This window comes from Gekko japonicus, unplaced genomic scaffold, assembly GCF_001447785.1.
Source record: "Gekko japonicus isolate JY-2015 unplaced genomic scaffold, Gekko_japonicus_V1.1 scaffold2619, whole genome shotgun sequence".
Classification (NCBI taxonomy): Eukaryota; Metazoa; Chordata; class Lepidosauria; order Squamata; family Gekkonidae; genus Gekko; species Gekko japonicus.
Window position 1 is genome coordinate 212,382 of NW_015166500.1, and position 17,862 is coordinate 230,243.

The 17,862-nt window shown below is 51.2% G+C and overlaps 1 protein-coding gene across 1 annotated transcript in view; it reads left to right on the forward strand.

Moving 5' to 3' along the window:
• Positions 1 to 8,336, forward strand: part of SLC2A4RG (SLC2A4 regulator) — a 50,876-nt gene extending 42,540 nt beyond the window's left edge. The window contains exons 6-9 of the mRNA XM_015412222.1: positions 153 to 444; positions 2,652 to 2,780; positions 4,420 to 4,544; positions 8,190 to 8,336. Of these exons, the coding sequence (XP_015267708.1) occupies positions 153 to 444; positions 2,652 to 2,780; positions 4,420 to 4,544; positions 8,190 to 8,301 (658 nt within the window). The 3' untranslated portion in view covers positions 8,302 to 8,336. The remainder of the gene's footprint in view (positions 1 to 152; positions 445 to 2,651; positions 2,781 to 4,419; positions 4,545 to 8,189) is intronic.
• Positions 8,337 to 17,862: the final 9,526 nt, after the last annotated feature.

A 17,862-nucleotide genomic window follows, 5' to 3' on the forward strand; every position in this document is an offset into this window, starting at 1 on the left:
CTTTACAGCTCTCCAGGGTCTCAGGCGGAGGTCTTTCCCATCACCTCCTGCCTGGTCCTTTGAACTGGAGATGCCGGGGATTGAACACGGGACCTTCTGCATGCCAAGCAGAGGCTCTCCCTCTGAGCCATGTCCTCTCCCCATCTTTCTAGGCGAAAAGCTGACCTGGACCAGAGCGACGGGGAGGAAGACTTCTACTACACCGAGCTGGATGTCAACGTGGACTCCCTCACGGATGGCCTGTCCAGCTTGACGCCCGTTTCCCCCACCTCCTCGGTGCCCCCCGCTTTCCCCATGCTCGAAGAGGCACCGCAGACCCCAGCGATTCCACTGAAGCCGGAGGTCTCCCTGGTGTCTCCCCCGAGCCCGTCGGCAGCTACGACCATCCTGAGCCAGTCAGCGCCCACCAGCCTGTGCCATATCCAGACGGACCACGCCTACCAGGTGAGTTCCCTCCGGCAGCTGGTGGGGGAGTGCCTAGCGGAGGCAGGGTCGTCCCAGCGTCTCAGCCCTGACTTCCGTGGCCCAGGCCGGTTCAATGGCCTCGGATCTCGGAAGCTAGGCAGGGTCGGCCCTGGTTAGTACTTGGATGGGAGGCCACTGAGGAAAGCCAGGGTTGCCACGCAGAGGCAAGCAACAGCTAGCCACCTCTGTTTGCCTCTCGTCTTGGAAACCCTCTGAGGTTGTCACAAGTCAGCTGCGACTGGACGGCGCTATCCAGTTTGGTGTTGTGGTTAAGAGTGGCGGACTCTAATCTGGGAGAACCGGGTTTGATTCCCCCACTCCGCCACACGCAGCAGCTGCTGGTGTGGCCTTGGGTCAGTCACAAGTTCTCTCCGAGCTGTTCTCAAGGGCAGTCCTCGAAAGAGCTCTCTCAGCCCCACCCACCTCACAGGGTGTCTGTTGTGGGGAGGGGAAGGGAAAGGAGTTTGTAAGCCTCTCTGAGATTCCTTCGGGTAGTGAAGGGCAGGCTATACATCCAGTCTCCTCTTCTTCTTCTTCTTTGCAGTTCTCTCAGAGCTCTCTGAGCCCCGCCTACCTCACAGGGTGTCTGTTGTGGGGAGGGGAAGGGAAAGGAGTGTGAGCCACTCTGAGACTTCCGAGTGAAGGGCATGGGGTATAAATCCAATCTCTTCTTCTTCTTCAAATGCCTCTAAACTGGATGGCCTAGGCTAGCTAGATCTCATCAGGTGCCAGGATCTAAGTAGGGTCACCCCTGGTCAGTATTCAGATGGGCAACCATTAAGGTAGTCCAGGGTTGCTATGCAGAGGTGAGCAATGGCGAACCACCTCCGTTTGTCTCTTGCCTTGGAAACGCTGTGGGGTCACCTGCCTCCGGGATGTACATGGTTTTGCCCTGGTCTCAATGGCCCAGGCTAGCCCGAGTTCATCAGATCTCGGAAGCTAAGCAGGGTCAGTCCTGGTTAGTACTTGGATGGGAAACCACCGAGGAAGTCCAGGGTTGCTACACAGAGGCAGGCAATGGCACAACCACCTCTGTCCGTCTGCCCTGACCTGGATGTCCTGGGTAGTCTGATCTCATCAGATCTCAGAAGCTAAGCAGGGTTAGCCCTGGTTAGTACTTGGATGGGAAACCACCGAGGAAGTCCAGGGTTGCTACACAGAGGCAGGCAATGGCACAACCACCTCTGTCCGTCTGCCCTGACCTGGATGTCCTGGGTAGTCTGATCTCATCAGATCTCAGAAGCTAAGCAGGGTTAGCCCTGGTTAGTACTTGGATGGGAAACCACCGAGGAAGTCCAGGGTTGCTACACAGAGGCAGGCAATGGCACAACCACCTCTGTCCGTCTGCCCTGACCTGGATGTCCTGGGTAGTCTGATCTCATCAGATCTCAGAAGCTAAGCAGGGTTAGCCCTGGTTAGTACTTGGATGGGAAACCACCGAGGAAGTCCAGGGTTGCTACACAGAGGCAGGCAATGGCACAACCACCTCTGTCCGTCTGCCCTGACCTGGATGTCCTGGGTAGTCTGATCTCATCAGATCTCAGAAGCTAAGCAGTGTCGGTCCTGGTCAGTATTTGGATGGGAGACCAACAAGGAAGTCCAAGGTTGCTACGCAGAGGCAAGCAATGGCAAACCTCCTCTGCCTGTCTGCCCTGACCTGGATAGCCCAGGCTAGCCCGTTCTCATCAGAAACTAAGCAGGGTCGGCCCTGGTTAGTACTCGTATGGGAAACCACCGAGGAAGTCCAGGGTTGCTACGCAGAGGCAGGCAATGGCCAAACCACCTCTGTCCGTTTGCCCTGACCCGGATGGCCCGGGTTAGCCCGATCTCATCAGATCTCGGAAGCTAAGCAGGGTCAGCCCTGGTTAGTACTTGGATGGGAGACCACTAAGAGGAGTCCAGGGTTGCTGTGCAGAGGTAAGCAGTGGCCAAACCACCTCTAAGCGTCTCTCGCCCTGACAGCTAGTGAAAGCAGCTACAGAAATGCCAGATGTATTGCTTTTCAACGGAGACTTTTCAATTAAACCCTTGGGGTCGCCATAAGTTGGCTGCATCTCGCCAGTATGCACGCGGGATCCTACTGAAGATCCAGGCCTAAAATCTCTAGATCCAACCCTATTCCCCCCCCCCCCCCCTGACCTTCCATTTTGTTGAACTAAGAACGGTCTCCTTCTTTGCAACGTCAGGCTACGGGTCCCACTGGCCTCCTGGCCGACCTGAAACCTCCACCCCAGGGAATGGAAATCAGCATATCGTGGCAGCAACCCGCCGTGTTTCCACCTCCGTTGCCGCCGGTTCTTTTTAAAAGTCCTTCGGTAAGTATCTGGGTCACGCTCTCCCCACCCCCACCCCCGCAGTTGGCAGCTGATTCTAGAGCGGGGGTCCCTGACCTTTTCGAGCCATCAGGCACCTTTGGAATTACAGCACATGCTGGTGGGTGCAAGCACAACATGGCTGCCATAGGAGGTGGAGCCGAAGAAGAAGATTTAAATTTTGGGGGGTAAAATTTCATGAATCCAAGCTCAGTATTTTTTGCTTTATCACATAACCACCACATATGGTAAAAAGAGCCAACATTATTTTGACACTTCCAACATACATTTGAGCAATTAGCCAGTTTATCAGGCGTAATATACACCATCTATAAAACATCTTATAAATATTTTCCTTACATGAAATTGCTTTGTTCCAGAAATATTTTTGCTGAATATCCTACCTGTAAAAAAAGGTTCCCTTGCTCGAAAGCCAGTCGAATCCGACTCTAGGGTTGCGGTGCTCATCTCCGTTTCAAAGCCGAAGAGCCAGCGCTGTCCGAAGACGTTTCCGTGGTCATGTGGCCGGCATGACTAAACACCAAGGCGCACGGAACGCTGTTCCCTTCCCACCGAAGTGGTACCTACTTATCTACTTGCAATTTCTTGCTTTTGAACTGCTAGGTTGGCAGGAGCTGGAACTAGAGACGGGAGCTCACTCTGTCTTGCGGCACCCAGGTCTCAAACTGCTGAACTACTGACCTTCCACAGCCTGCAGTTCAGCGTCTTAACCACTTGAGCCACCGCAGCTCCTGTCCTACCTGAAAAATGTAAAAATAAAATGACTCTTATACTGTATTTGATTACAACTGCTAGAATACTCTATACCAAATATTGGAGAACATCAGAAACACCTTCAAGAGAAGAAATTTTGAGCAAAATTTTGGAAACGGCGGAAATGGACAAATTAGCTCTAATTTTGAAAGGACAACCAGAAACTACATTTGAAAATACCTGGTCAGGATTTTATAAGGGGTTTGAAGACTACACTAAGTAAATAATACCGACATTTAAAACTTGTTAAGGATATATAAAGTACAATTTTGATATATTTGCAAGTGATATACACAATGATACAAGGTGAAATATATCAATGCATGATAAATTAGGCATGAGTTTGTCAAAGAAGGAATTGTAAGAATAATTTCCCCTCTTTTATGTTTGATATGTCTTTAAAATTAAAAAACTTGATAAAAAAGAAGAAGAGGGAATTTTAAAAATATCCTGGGAAAGAAGATTAAGAGAGGATAAAACCAATACCGTGGTGGCAGCTCCCATCGAAACATTATTTTAATCTGCGCAGCCAATCGGAAGCCTTGCTGGACTGGAGCCCCACATGGCCCCGCCCACTTTCAAAAAACACTTGGTGGGGGGCCAGGAAAGGTGTTATTTGGCACCGTGGCGCCCACGGGGACCGTGTTGGGGACCCGTGCTCTATCGACCATCCGAAGTGGCCTGGATTGTTCATTTTAGAAGGCTACCTTGAAACTGGCCCAGGTGGTCGCCAGCAGATGTTTTGGTACAAATTTTTGCCACTGCTGCCGGATTGGGAGCCTGCTCTGCCTACCTGTTTCTCTGGTTTTCTTAGACCACGCCGTGGAAACTCTTGTCATGGCTGCCCTTTTTTTCCTCCCTCCTCCAGGGCTGCCTGACTCCCATCCGACCAGCCGATGTTGGAGAGAGGCGCCCGCAGCCGTCTCCCATGCCAATTGCCAAAGGACATCCCGTCGTGCCCCCTTCCATGCCAAAGCCTACAACTGGCACCAGGTGAGTTGTCGGGGAGGGCTCCGTATCGACACCCCTCCCAGTCCTACAGTTTCTCTCCGAGCCGGTTCTCCAAATGAAAAAACGAAACTTGCATGTTTTCATGAATCTGATGAGCCTTCTAAGAGTGCACATTTCCCTGCTGGTTGCTTGAAGTTCTGCCTCCGCCTTCCAGTAGTATGGTGCAGTGGTTAGGGTGTCGGGGCAGGACCTGAGAGACCCAGGTTCAAATCCCCACTCTGCCGTAGAAGCTCTCTGGGTTGCCTTGGGCCAGGCACACGCTCCCAGCCTGACATAACTTCACAGGGTTATTGTGATGCTCGGATGGAAAACCAAGGAAGCCTCTTTTTGGTTTCCCCCACTGGAGAGAAAAGTGCGGCATAAATTAGGTAAATGAGGGATTTAAAAAACAAAAACAGAACTGTTTTGCTGGATCAAGTCAGCCACCACTTTCTAGGTCCCTCAACTCTGCCGGTCAACTTGCCGGGTGAGCTTGAGCCGGTCCCCTTGTTCAGCCCAACCTACTTCGCAGGGCTGTTGTGAGGATAAAACGGAGGGGCAAAACGTGAGTCACTTGTGAGGCAAAAGGGCGGTCTGAAGAGGGGAAAGAGCGATGGCAAAGCGGGCTGCCGTTTGGTTCCTCTAACCCAGTGGTTCTCAACGTGGGCCGTGGTGTATTTCTAGGGAGCCACAGCAAGTGCCGCATTTCTAGGGGGGCCACAGATAGACTTCTGAGGGGGCCACCAAGCTTAACTGCCAGGTAGGGTTGCCAAGTGTATCTTCGTGGGGAGCAGGGGGCTCCCGGCCGACATCTTGTGTGCGCGCGCACCACATGCACGTCACCCGGAAGTGACGGGAGGACGCCAGGCACGCTGGGGGCGGGGCCATGGCCATACAAGGGAAAACCATAGAGTTTTCCCTTGCATGGCCGTGGCCCCGCCCCAGCGTGCGCGGGTCACTTCCGGGTGACGCGCACGTCGGGGAGGAGTTCCCGCGTGGGCCACTTCGACATTTTCAGTGAGTTATCCACTACAACTCCAAGATCTCTCTCTTGATCAGTCTCTGCCAGTTCAGACCCCATCAATGTGTATTTATATTTAGGATTTTTGGCTCCAATGTGCATCACCTTGCACTTGGCCACGTTGAACCCCATTTGCCATGTTGACGCCCACTCGCCCATCCTCGACAGATCCCTTTGGAGTGCCTCACAATCCTCACTGATTTTCACCACCCTGAACAACTTTGTATCATCCGCAAATGTAGCCACTTCACTGCTTACTCCCATCTCCAAATCATTAATGAACAAGTTAAAAAGCAGTGGACCAAGTACTGATCCCTGCGGTACCCCACTGCTTACCCCCCTCCACTGAGAAAATTGCCCATTTATACTCACTCTCTGTTTTCTATTAATTAGAAATTAGCCCAACCTACTTCGCAGGGCTGTTGTGAGGATAAAACGGAGGGGCAAAACGTGAGTCACTTGTGAGGCAAAGGGCAGTCTGAAGAGGGGAAAGATCGATGGCAAAGCAGGCTGCCGTTTGGTTCCTCTAACCCATTCTCAACGTGGGCCGTGGTGTATTTCTAGGGAGCCACAGCAACTCCCGCATTTCTAGGGGGGGCCCACAAATAGACTTCTGAGGGGGCCACCAAGCTTAACTGCCAGGCCGTCGTGATCCTGGGTCTAGGCCGAGGCAGACTTGAGGCCTGCAGGCCCCGGAAGGCCTCAGCTAGGTTAGGCTGTGGGCCTACCATTCCCAGGTTCCCTCTGTGTCTTGTGATTGGGCGACGGAGAAACGGAGGGAAAACTGGAGCCAATCACAGGCGAAGAGGCGGAGCATGGGTAGAAAGCATAAAAGGCCTTGCAGCAGGAGGGAGGGTCTTCCCCGGTGTTCCCTCTAAGCTGAGTTAGTGTGAGCCAGCTCACAGTTTTTTAGCCTCTGGCTCACAGATTTTTGTCTTCGCTCAGGAAGGAGGGCTAATTGATGCAGTAGCCAAATCGCTCACTCACCACTTTTAATGTCCGTAGCTCACAAAGTAGAATTTTTGCGCACAAGTCTCCACAGCTTAGAGGGAACATTGGTCTTCACTCTTGGAGCTGGACAGAGGTCCCTCGCCCAGGGTGGCTTTGAGCCCAGCGTAATGGGAAGGAAAAAGGGAGACGCCTTAGGGATTTTTTTTGTTTGGTTGGTTTCCAGCTCCCATGTTTTACCTAATCCAATTTAATCCGTCCCTGTTAACGACCAGATCGGCAGACGTGAGCCGCGACTCACAAAAGCTCCTCCGCTGCCACAAATTTATATTTATTTATTTATAATATCGATTTGTATCCTGCCTAGCCACAGAACGGGCTCAAGGCGGCTTGCTAGTCTTCCAGGTGCGGCTGGGCTCTTGCTCTTTTCTGCTGCTACGGACAGACGAACACGGAGACCCATCTTGATCTATTGCCAAATCTGTTTAATAAACCATATTCTTGTTACTCTGCTGGTCCCTCACGCCTCTCTGGGCAGTGTCCCCTCCAAGCCGAGTTAGTGTGAGGTAGCTCATAGTTTTTTTAGCCTCCGGCTCACACTTTTTTGTCTTAGCTCAGGAAGGAGGGCTCCAGAGCAAACTAATTGATGCAGCAGCCAAATCGCTCGCTCACAACTTTAATGCCCGGAGCTCGCAAAGTAGAATTTTTTGCTCACAAGACTCCACAGCTTAGAGGGACCATTGCTTACTGGGCCATTCAGAAGGCCGGCATAGCCTGAAGAGGAAGTAGGAAGGCTGTTCCGGAAGCTATCCTTGGTTAGATGATGATGATAGATTGCATTTATACCCCGCCCTTCACTACCTGAAGGAGTCACAGAGTGGCTTAAAATCTGCTTTCTCTTCCCCAGTTTGGTTAAGTGTACGGACTCTAATCTGGGAGAACCGGGTTTGTTTCCCCACCCCTCCACTGGCACCTGGCTGGACGACCTTGGGCAAGCTGTAGTTCTGATAAGAGCTGTTCTCAAAAAAGAGCAGTTTCTATCAGAGCTCTCTCAGCCCCATCTACCTCCCAGGGTGTCTGGTGTGGGGAGGGGAAGGGAAAGGAGTTTGTAAGTTGCTCTAAGACATCTTTGGGTAGTGAAGGGTGGGGTATAAATCCAATCTCCTCTTCCTCCTCCTTCCCCACAACAGACACCCTGTGAGGTGGGTGAGGTTGAGAGAGCTCTTCTGCAAACTGCTCTGTCCAGAACAGCTCTGAGAGAACTTGTGACTGACCCAAGGTCACACCAACAGCTGCATGTGGAGGAAGAAGAAGATATTGTATTTATACCCTGCCCTTTACTACCCAAAGGAGTCTCAGAGTGGCTTACAATCTCCTTTCCCTTCCCCTCCCCGCAACAGCCACCCTGTGAGGTAGGTGGGACTGAGAGAGCTCTGAGAGAACTGTTCGTGAGAGAACAGCTCCAAATAACTTGTGACTGACCCAAGGTCACACCAGCAGCTGCAAGTGGAGGCGTGGGGAATCAAATAAACAGTGCAGATGGTAAATACCATTTCCCCCCCAGCTAACAGCAACTATGAGGGGGGGCCACAGAGGTAAATGAGGCTCGGGGGGGGTGAGCACAAAAAGGTTGAGAACACCTGCTCTAACTGCCCTCTCCTCACCCTCCTCTTGTGCAGGAAGCCACGTGGAGAAGCCAAGAAGTGTCGCAAGGTGTACGGGATGGAGAACCGGAGCATGTGGTGTACGGCCTGCCGCTGGAAGAAGGCCTGCCAGCGCTTCGTCGACTGAGCGCGGCCCCCTTCCGTGGGACGCCGGCGGCCGGCCTGCCATACCTGGCCCCGGTGGAGGGTTTTTCTTTTTTGATTGAACTGTGGTGGTGCCACTATCCGGGTGCGAGGAAGGAGGACGGTGGCGCTGGCGGCCCTTTTGCATCCTGGCGGCCCGCTTAGAGTGATGTCCGGGGCTTCCGGAGCCTGGGATTGGAAGCTTCCGGGCTTGCGTTACTTTTCTTTTTTTTTTATTGCTCCCCCCCCGGCTTTTTTCGGGTTTCCAGCACCTTTGGTCCGCCTGCACACGTGAATATGGAGCTTCCCTCTTGGAATAAGCTATTTCTGTTCTCTTCTTCCCCGGTCCCCTCCCCGGCACCCGTTTTTACCTCTGCTCCCCTTTGGCGCCTCTCAGCCTTCGGATGCCCCCACGCCAGGACGTTCCCGTGTGAAGGATTGAGCCGATGGATCCAAAGAGCCGAGTGGAAACACTGCCCCCCACCCCCCCGGAAGGAGAGGGAAGCAGGCGTTCTGCCGGGAGGGAGCATGAGTTTCCCCTCTCTGTTTTCGTGGGCGTCTCTTTTTGTTTGTTTGTTTTGCCAAGGGAGGAGGGGGCCAAAGCTGGCGTTCAAAGGAAAAGAAATGCCCGCTTCCTCTGCCCTGCCTACTTCCCTACCACCTATTCAGGTATTAGCTGCGGCAAGCTTTTTTCAGGGACGGAGAGATCTTTTAAAGGTGCCACATCTGATCCGGGGCATGGCCATGGTGAGGCCAAGCTGTGCTGTGTCCCTGGGATCCTGGCTTTCTGCATCTCATCGTTTGGAGACTCCTCCCCCAGCTTTTCTCACATGGGGCCTGCCAAAGAAGGCCCTGCTATAGGAAACGTGGAAACTTTTTTGCAGTCGAACGGAAGTGGCTCCCCCTGGTGTGATGGGATTCTCCTGGTCCGTTGTGAGGAATAAGCTATGCACGGGAAAGAAACGGGGTCTGTCCCCTAGAGATCTGGAGGGGATTTGCTTTACAAGTTATTCCGACCACGCAAAGGGACGCTTGCCCCTTCCGGCTGCGACTTCTGCATTCTCTTTCACGCTGGCAAGAGAGCAGGACCAGCGGCAGCTCTCCGTCTCGGGACTGGCTCAGGGTGGCGAAAGTTGGGACGCTTTTTTTGGTGGCGAAACGCAACTTTTTTTGCCATGTTGGCACAAAATTGGAATTACAGAATCTGGATGTTTTTCTTTTCTTTTTTAAAAAAAGCCTGACCCTTCTTATCCGGGAAGCTCGCCAAACGTTGAACATGAATGCTGTTCTGTAACTTGGCTCTTCCGCTTTTTCTCCTCTGTGTGTCTGAAAATGATGAGGCTCTCTGAAGCATTGCTTTTCCGGGGTGGGGATGGAGAGTTTCGGGGTGGGGAGTTGGTGTCTAGCAGTGTTGTCCTCTTCTGCACTTAAAATGCACTGTGTGTGTGGGAGGAGGGGGGGGGCAAGATCTCCATCACCCCACTGTGTCCAGTAGGGCACTATGGCTTTAAATGGTGGCTATCAATGCACAGGTATCCTTCTTGGATAGCTGGAGTGGGCTACAAGCTGTGTGGGGAAGTATTCCTGCAAGAAACAAGAGGTATGCTGTAGCTGTCTGGAAGTCCCTGGACTTTTCCCCTGGCTTCTAAGTTCCTGTTTCTTCGGGGGGAGGTCGTGTTCCACATGTCGCTTGCTCCCTCTACTGGTTGATTCGATATTACACTGGTTTACGTCCAGCATAAAAACCTGCTAAATCTGCAGGGAGATACACTGGACATAAACCGGTGTAATATCGAATAGACCACTAGAGGGAGCAAGACGCATGTGGTTCTATGGAACTTCGAAGCAAGTAAAATGGGACTGCAGAAAAGCCATGCCCTGAACATTTTAATTTGGGGGAAAAGGACATATTAGGGATCCTCCCCCCCCCCAAAGGCAGGCTGTTTTGAAATTATTTGTTACGAGCCCAAATCCAGTTCTTCCCCGTCCACGGAGCCCCTTGAGGTTTTTAAATACAAAAGTTGGCCTTGGCCTTTCACATACCTGAAACAGTCAGCTGGCCAAAGAAACGGGAGACCGTTTTTTCACAGCAAGGTGGCTGTTCACGGTGATCTAGGATATGGGGGGAGGGAACGGCTGGGGTTTTTTTTTGCACAATCCCCTGGGAGCGAGTCTCCGAATGAGGGGAAGGTGTGTAAGAGCTCATGTGCAACTGGTTAGTCCTTTCCGGGGCTGGGGGGGGGGGGTCGGTCTTTTAAAAAAGGAGGCCGAGTCGTTGTGGGAGCGAGCGCAATGCCAGAGAAGTGCCTGATGGGATCTTTGCTCTTTGCACTATGACCGGCTGGAACGAGGGAGACGTTTTGCGCTCTTCAGAGAAAGGGAACCGAAGCTGTAGCGTTTCGCCAAGGCCTCCTTCTGTTCGCTGGAACAGACCTTTGTCCTATTTTTTCCCCCTTCTCAAGAGTAGGTTTTCAGTTGTCCCAGAGAGCTACATTTCCCACAATGCAGGATGTTTCTTCCTCTGCTTTTCTCGTCTTACGTCTCTCTCTCCCTCCAAGCAAACTGCACTGTCTATGGAGAGAGGCGGTATCTCCCCCCACCCTCCCTTCCAAACTTTGCTTGGCCACAGTGTGAGCTGGACAAAGTCCTCTCTAATGCCAGCGTCGGGAGATAATCAACACTTCCCCGCTCAGCTCGGTTCAAAATGGCCTTTCGGGGAGGCTAACGTTGAAATCTTATGCACACACGTTTGCTCGGGTGTAAGTCCCGTTGAACTTGAGCAGGGGGCCTTGATTCTGAGTAAATATCCGCATCCTCTCGCACGGCAAGCCACTTTGTGTGTGTGCGTTGCAGAGGATTCGTTTTGTTTTAAAAAAAACACAACCTTTGAATTTGGCACAGAAGCTCAGGGTTTTTCTTGCAGTTTCTGGAAACCAGGTCTAGCAAGGAGAGGTTAGGGCTGTGATCCCGGTGGAAACAGCGGGACTGACCTCTGAGTAAACAGGGCTTGGGCCGCCTGAGCGAAAGCACATGTTCAGAACAATCACGTGGTTCAGCTGGGCTATACCACTGGAAGCGGCTTGGGGTGGGGTGCTGATTTCTCTGCGCTGTTCCCACAATACCCGAGACTTTGCATGGCACATGAAGGCTGAGCAGGATCTTCCTGATGTGTTTTATTTCCTGAAACGAGGGAGCATTCGAGAATGATCCCCCCCCCTCCCCCAAACACACACTTCAATGTGAAGTCCTACAATCCAGCAGAGGCAGCTGATCGTGCATGGCAGGGCTATCCCTTTTTAAATGGGCTGCCACCTTGTGGGCAGGAGGTAGAACAGCAGAGGAAGCGCCAGGGTGCTTTTCTCTTCCGGAATTCAGCCTGGTTGAAACCTTGGAGCGTCCGAACGGGGGGAAAAGTCCGAAACGAAGAGTCGAAACGATGGTTCCTTCTACTCTTACAATGAACAGGTTTAAAAGGATCACACCGATCCTGGTCTTTCCCCCCTACTTCAGGTTTTGGGACAGGTGTTTTAAGTCTGACGATGAAATGCCTTTGGTGAGAAACTGAATCAAAGCCAAAACTCGTTCTGGGGGTTCCCAACTGGAAACTTCAGTACCTGCCGTCGTCTCCGCAAAGTATGTAGCTGCTTAAAAGCGCCGGAGCAGGTACCAGCTAAAAGGTTGGCGACCCTATCTCCCCCCCCCCCCCCCCGCCCCAAGAAAAAAAAAATTATAAGTTGGGTACTTCAAGGATGTGCATTTATCTTTATTTTTTAAAAAAAGCAAATAAATTCTTTGGAACGAGCAGGGAGTGTTTGCTGATCTGCAGAGCCGAATTTTACAATCCGACGAACAGCGGGGGCCAAGCCGAGAGATTTTGTTGCCCCGGGGTAAGGCACGCCAATCCCTTTTCGGGGGCTGCTCCGCTGCTGTCTTGGAGCCAATGAGTGGCAGTGCAGGGCAAGGAACAGATACCATTCACTTCCCATACCCCTAATCAGGGCTTTTTTTGGGCAGGAACGCACAGAAACGGCGTTCTGGCTGGCTCCCGAGTTGGCCACGCCCAGCAGGAACTCATTAGCATAATAGGCCACGCCCAACAGCCGAAACCAATTCGGATTGGACACTTCGGGGTGTGTGGCCTAACATGCAAAGGAGTTCCTGCTACAAAAAAAGGCCCTGGGTTTTGACCACAAACAGGGTAAACAGAATAACAAGCAAAAGGTGCGTGTGGCTGGATGACCACACTTCTGGTAACATGGGGGTGCGGCCTAATGTGCTAATGAGCTGTGCTGTCAGGGGTGTGGCCTAATATGCTAATGAGTTTCTGCTGTTGGGTGTGGCCTATTATGCCAATGAGTTCCTGCTGGGCTTTTTCTACAAAAAAGGCCCTGCCCCTAATGGACAGGGAATGAGCCACACTCCAAAGGTGTATCAGTGCCCTCTTTGCCGGGCTGCCCCAACCAGTCCCTCGGGTGGTTTGTTGGACAGGAGTTGGCACCTTTTCAAGAGCTTTGGTTGCCCCTTGAACAACCCTTCCAGGTTGCAGCTGTGCCAAAAAGCCAACGGTCCAATGTTGAGAAATCCAGTGGGTTTTTGTCAAGGAAGGGGGGATGTACGCGGGAAGGGTCTCCAAGCTCTGGAGCTCGGCATGGCTCGACTAAAACGTCTGAAGTTTCTTTGTGCGTCTCAGATGCTTGAGGGGTCCTTTTGTCCCAAAACAAATATCATGAGCTCAGTTTTTAAAAAACAAAAGGACAGGTTCTGAATTTGGGTGAATGGGTGGGCACTTTTCTGAGTCAGCTTCTTCCTAAGTGTTCCGGTGTGTTGACACGCACAAAAACAGTAGCAAGACAGTCACAGAAGCAGAGTAAGGGCCCTCCTATCCAGGGGCAAGAGAAGAGAGAGAGAGATTGGATTTATCCCCCGCCCTTCACTACCCGAAGGAGTCTCAGAGCGGCTTACAAACTCCTTTCCCTTCCCCTCCCCACAACAGACACCCTGTGAGGTAGGTGGGGCTGAGAGAGCTCTTGACAGAAACTGCTCTTTTTCAAGAACAGCTCTGAGAGAACTATGGCTTACCCGAGGTCATCCAGCAGGTGCAAGTGGACGAGTGGGGGAATCAAACCCGGTTCTCCCATTTAGAGTCCACGTACTTAACCACGACACCAAACTGGCCATTCCTTACGTGCTAGAGAGCCCTTGTGGTGTAGTGGTTCAGAGCAGAGGGCTGTAATCTGGAGAACCGGGTTCGATTCCTCTCTCCTCCATGTGAAGCCTGCAGGGTGACCTTGGGCCAGTCCCTGTTCTCTCAGAGCGCTCTCAGTTCCACCTACCACACAAGGTGCCTGTTGTGGGGAGAGGAAGGCAAGATTGCAAGCCGCTTCGAGACTCCTAAGGTAAAGTGGGGTATAAGACCTCGTCTAGTTATTAAGCCAGCCAAGCTGATATTAAATCACTTTAATCGGATCATGTGGTGTTTCATCGACACGGTTTCACTTTATTTCGGCAGGGAGTTCTGAGAGTTGGGAGTACGTTGGCAGTCACGGGTTGCATGTTGAAAATCGCCCCCTAAACTTTAGGAATCCTTGAAAAGATTTCTGTCCTTTTTGGCCATTCAGTATCGAAATAAGAACTGCATTTCGGAGCTGATCAACTATTGAGTTTTTAGGTTATTAAGAACCTTGGATTGATGTATTTGTGGTCATTCGCCAAACTTCAGACATTTCCCCGGGAAGTTTAATTTACATGTAGAGCAGAGTGAGACGGTAGAGTGGGGTGGTATGAGGGATGGTAAGTGTTGTCTTACAAAATGCTCCCTGGCATTTAAAAAAGAGACTCCCTGGATGTAGAAAACCGGCTCAGCTAGATCTGTTTCCCCTGATGTACTAGATGAGTTGTGCAGGGAGTCTCCTCATGTGCTTGCTTGGGGGGAAAGATGGTGTTTTTCATCTGCAATCCAAAGGGGGTATAGTCCTGTGGCGTCCTGCTTATTGGAGAGACTGTTTCTCCTTTAAAACACACTCTGTGTACTTGAACTGAGTAGATTTTCTGCTGCCACCAGGAATTAAAAATTCCAAATCTCTCTATTTTGGTAGAATGACCTAATGTCTGGGCGCTTCAGAGGATTATTGTGGCCCTGAGGAAAGGAAGAAGTGTTCTGATTTCTGGGATAAGTTTAAACAAATAATGATTTATTTATAAAAGAAGAAGAAGAGATTGGATAAAAGAACAAAATAGGTTTCTGGGTATGTTTGAACTGTTGTCGAAGAAAGAAAATATAACTGACAAAAGTTTGGCATCACACACAGTCTCCCATATACCAAAACTCAACTCTGACAGATCTCTCTCTCTCATATAGCCACACAGGCTAAACTCTGCCTTTCTTAGCCGCATAGGCTAAACTCTCTCAATCAGCCACACTCCTCTCTTCAAGAACACAGAATCACCCCATAGAGACACCCCTCCTCCCACACTCTCAGTCATCAGCCAATCACATCACACATCTCCCTCTATCACTCTCCTTACATTACTGTGGTCACACTAAACATTTAAAGAAACACACACACCAAAACATGAAATCATTACACATCCACTCTCCTGTTTCAGGATTGCCGACTCATTCCACAAATGCTATGGGTCGGCTGTTAAAAGATCTGCAGCGGAATCGGGGTTCGGCGAACTCCACACTTTAATTGCCAGACGTGGTCAGCTGAGAGGGATCGGAGCCGTAAGCGTCCCCGTTCTTGCTGACCAAGAATGTCTGGACCGGAAGATACAGGGGCTGGAGAAGGAGAAAAAAGAGGGTAGATTCAGAGGCGGCAGTTTTGGGGATCTGTCCTCCAAGTTCCCTGCAATGAAACCGACAAAACTGGGTTTGCGGAGAATTAGACCACAAAAGATGAGCGCTCACTGCGATGAGTAAAACCTTAAATGTATCCTGCCAAAAGTTATGCATAAAAGTCGCTGCGTTCTCTATGAATGGATTTTGATTGCTGTACAGTTGAAGCACATTGAAGTATTCTCAGAAGGTATTGTTAGTGAGAATTCATTCTCAAGAAGATTGTGTACAACGTAATAGTAACCACAGTATATCAGAATACTGGATCGTAAAGATACCCCATATATACGGTGTTCAATTTATTACTGTTGAGGATTTCAGTTAGAAAATAAGTTCTAGAGAAGAAGAAAAGATTGGATTTATACCCCGCCCTTCACTCAAGTCTCAGAGCGGCTTACAAACTCCTTCCCCTCCCCACAACAGACACCCTGTGAGGTAGGTGGGGCTGCGAGCGCTCTTTTGAAGACTGCCCTTGAGAGAACAGCTCTGAGAAAACTTGTGACTGACCCAAGGTCACACCAGCAGCTGCATGGGGAGGTGTGGAGAATCAAACCTGGTTCTCCCAGATTAGACTCCGCGCTCCTAACCACTGCACCAAACTGGCTCTCTACTTCAAGCAGGCACGTTACGCTCTTAACGTAACATCTCCTTATGATGCTAGCAGCAAATATGACATTAGCAGAATTCATTTCAAGTTGGAAAAATATCGTGGGGGGACTGAAGACCCTTCTCCACATGTGCCACAGTCTCGAACCAAATCGGGCACCATGCACATGGGAATGGACTGACTATTTCACAGGACATGGGGGATGGGGGACCCTTGAACGAAGCCATAAAAGGATGCCTCCGAACACGGATTCGAATCCAGTCGCACCTTAGAAACCAACGAGCTTTTCAGGGTATCGGCTTCCAGCGGTCATGGCTCCCTTTGTTAGACCGACCCCGGCTCCCTCGGAAATCTTCCTCACCTGGAAGCTTTCTTCTCAGTGGGTCGGTGTTTAATTGCATGTCTGACATCCACGGCTATGTACAAAAACCATCAGGTTATATCAGTATCCATCGGAGAAAACCGGCACCTCTCCCTTGCTCATTCCCCTTTTGATGCCTTTCTAGTGGAGCCAGAGACGGGTTGGGCAGTTGGTTGGCGGCAGCTTTACAGGAAGATCAACCAGTGAAGAAGAAGAAGAGACTGGATTTATACCCTGCCCTTCACTACCCAAAGGACTCTCAGAGCAGCTTACAGACTCCTTTCCCTTCCCCTCCCCACCACAGACACCTTGTGAGGCAGGTGGGGCTGAGAGAGCTCTGACAGAAACGGCTCTTTTTTCAAGAACAGCTCTTATCAGAACTACGGCTTGCCCAAGGACATCCAGCAGGTGCAAGTGGAGGAGTGGGGAATCAAACCCAGCTCTCCTGGCTCTCCCAGATTAGAGTCCATGCACTTAACCACTTCACCAAACTGGCCCATTCCAGGCTGTGTATCAGGAGATAGAAACCATTTCCATCCGCCGTCAGCATGGGAGCAGGAACGGCTGCCTTCTGAGATCTTGAAATGGGGAGCGCAAATCAGATTTCCTAGACGACTGGGGGAGGGGGCATCTAGAATGTTATTGAATGTACCAGGGGTCATTTCGTAGAAAAAGAGGTTCAGGAGCTCATTAGCATAACCCATTAGCATAGATCATTTGCATATGCCACACCCCCTGACATCACCTGAAGGGTGTCAGAAGGCAACACCCACCGCTCAGGCTCCACCGGACTGTTTCTGATTGCTAGCTATTTGGGGGGAACGTGCAGATCTGCCCTACCAGAGGAGGGAGAGCTTATACCTGAATAAAACTTGGCCTTAAAGGTGCCACTGGACTGTCTTGGACCAGGGGGGGGGCTCTGCAGCTTACCTGGCTGCTTCTTGCTCTGACTGAGGGCTGCTGGGAGCAGGGGGCAGGGCTTGTTGCATGTGCCCGCCCTCTGGGCTCTTTACTGCCGGAGCTCCGCTCCTGTGCGCTCCCGCAGGAAATGACCCCTGGATGGTACAAATTCCAGCCACCCCCCCACCCTTAGGATAAGCCCCCAAATTGAGTCTGGTGCCCCTTTTTATGCCAGTGGGTGGTTCAAGTTACCAAGTTGTGTGCATTTGGGTATGGATTGGAGTGTGGGGTATGTTTGGCAAACAGTTGACTTTCCCTGGAGTCAGAAACTGGGCAGAATCATTACCCTCCTCAGCTACAATTCTGTAGGGTCACTGGACTCCTGATTACGCCCACAGTGGGCTATTCCTGTACCCAGAATGCTTCCTTACCCCCCCCCCATAACCCACAATTCGGGTGGGAAATTCTCCATCTCTTAGCAAGATCCTTTTAAAAGACTTTATACACAAATAGCAACTGAAAACATTCCTACTGCCACTGGGAGAGGGGAATGTTTTTGTTTGTATGAAGAAGAGAAGAGTTGGTTTTTATACCCCACCCTTTACCACCGGAAGGAGTCTCCGAGCGGCTTCCCTTCCTCTCCCCACACCTGTGAGATAGGTGGGGCTGTGAGAGCTCTGAGGGAACTGCTCTGGGGAGAACAGCTCCAAGAGAACTTGTGACTGACCCAAGGTCGCCCAGCTGGCCGCATGTGGAGAAGTGGGGAATCAAACCCGATTCTTCCAGATCAGAGTCCTGCTGCTTTCAACCACGACACCAAAATGGTTCTTATGAACTAACGGGGGTCCCCAGCGTGGTA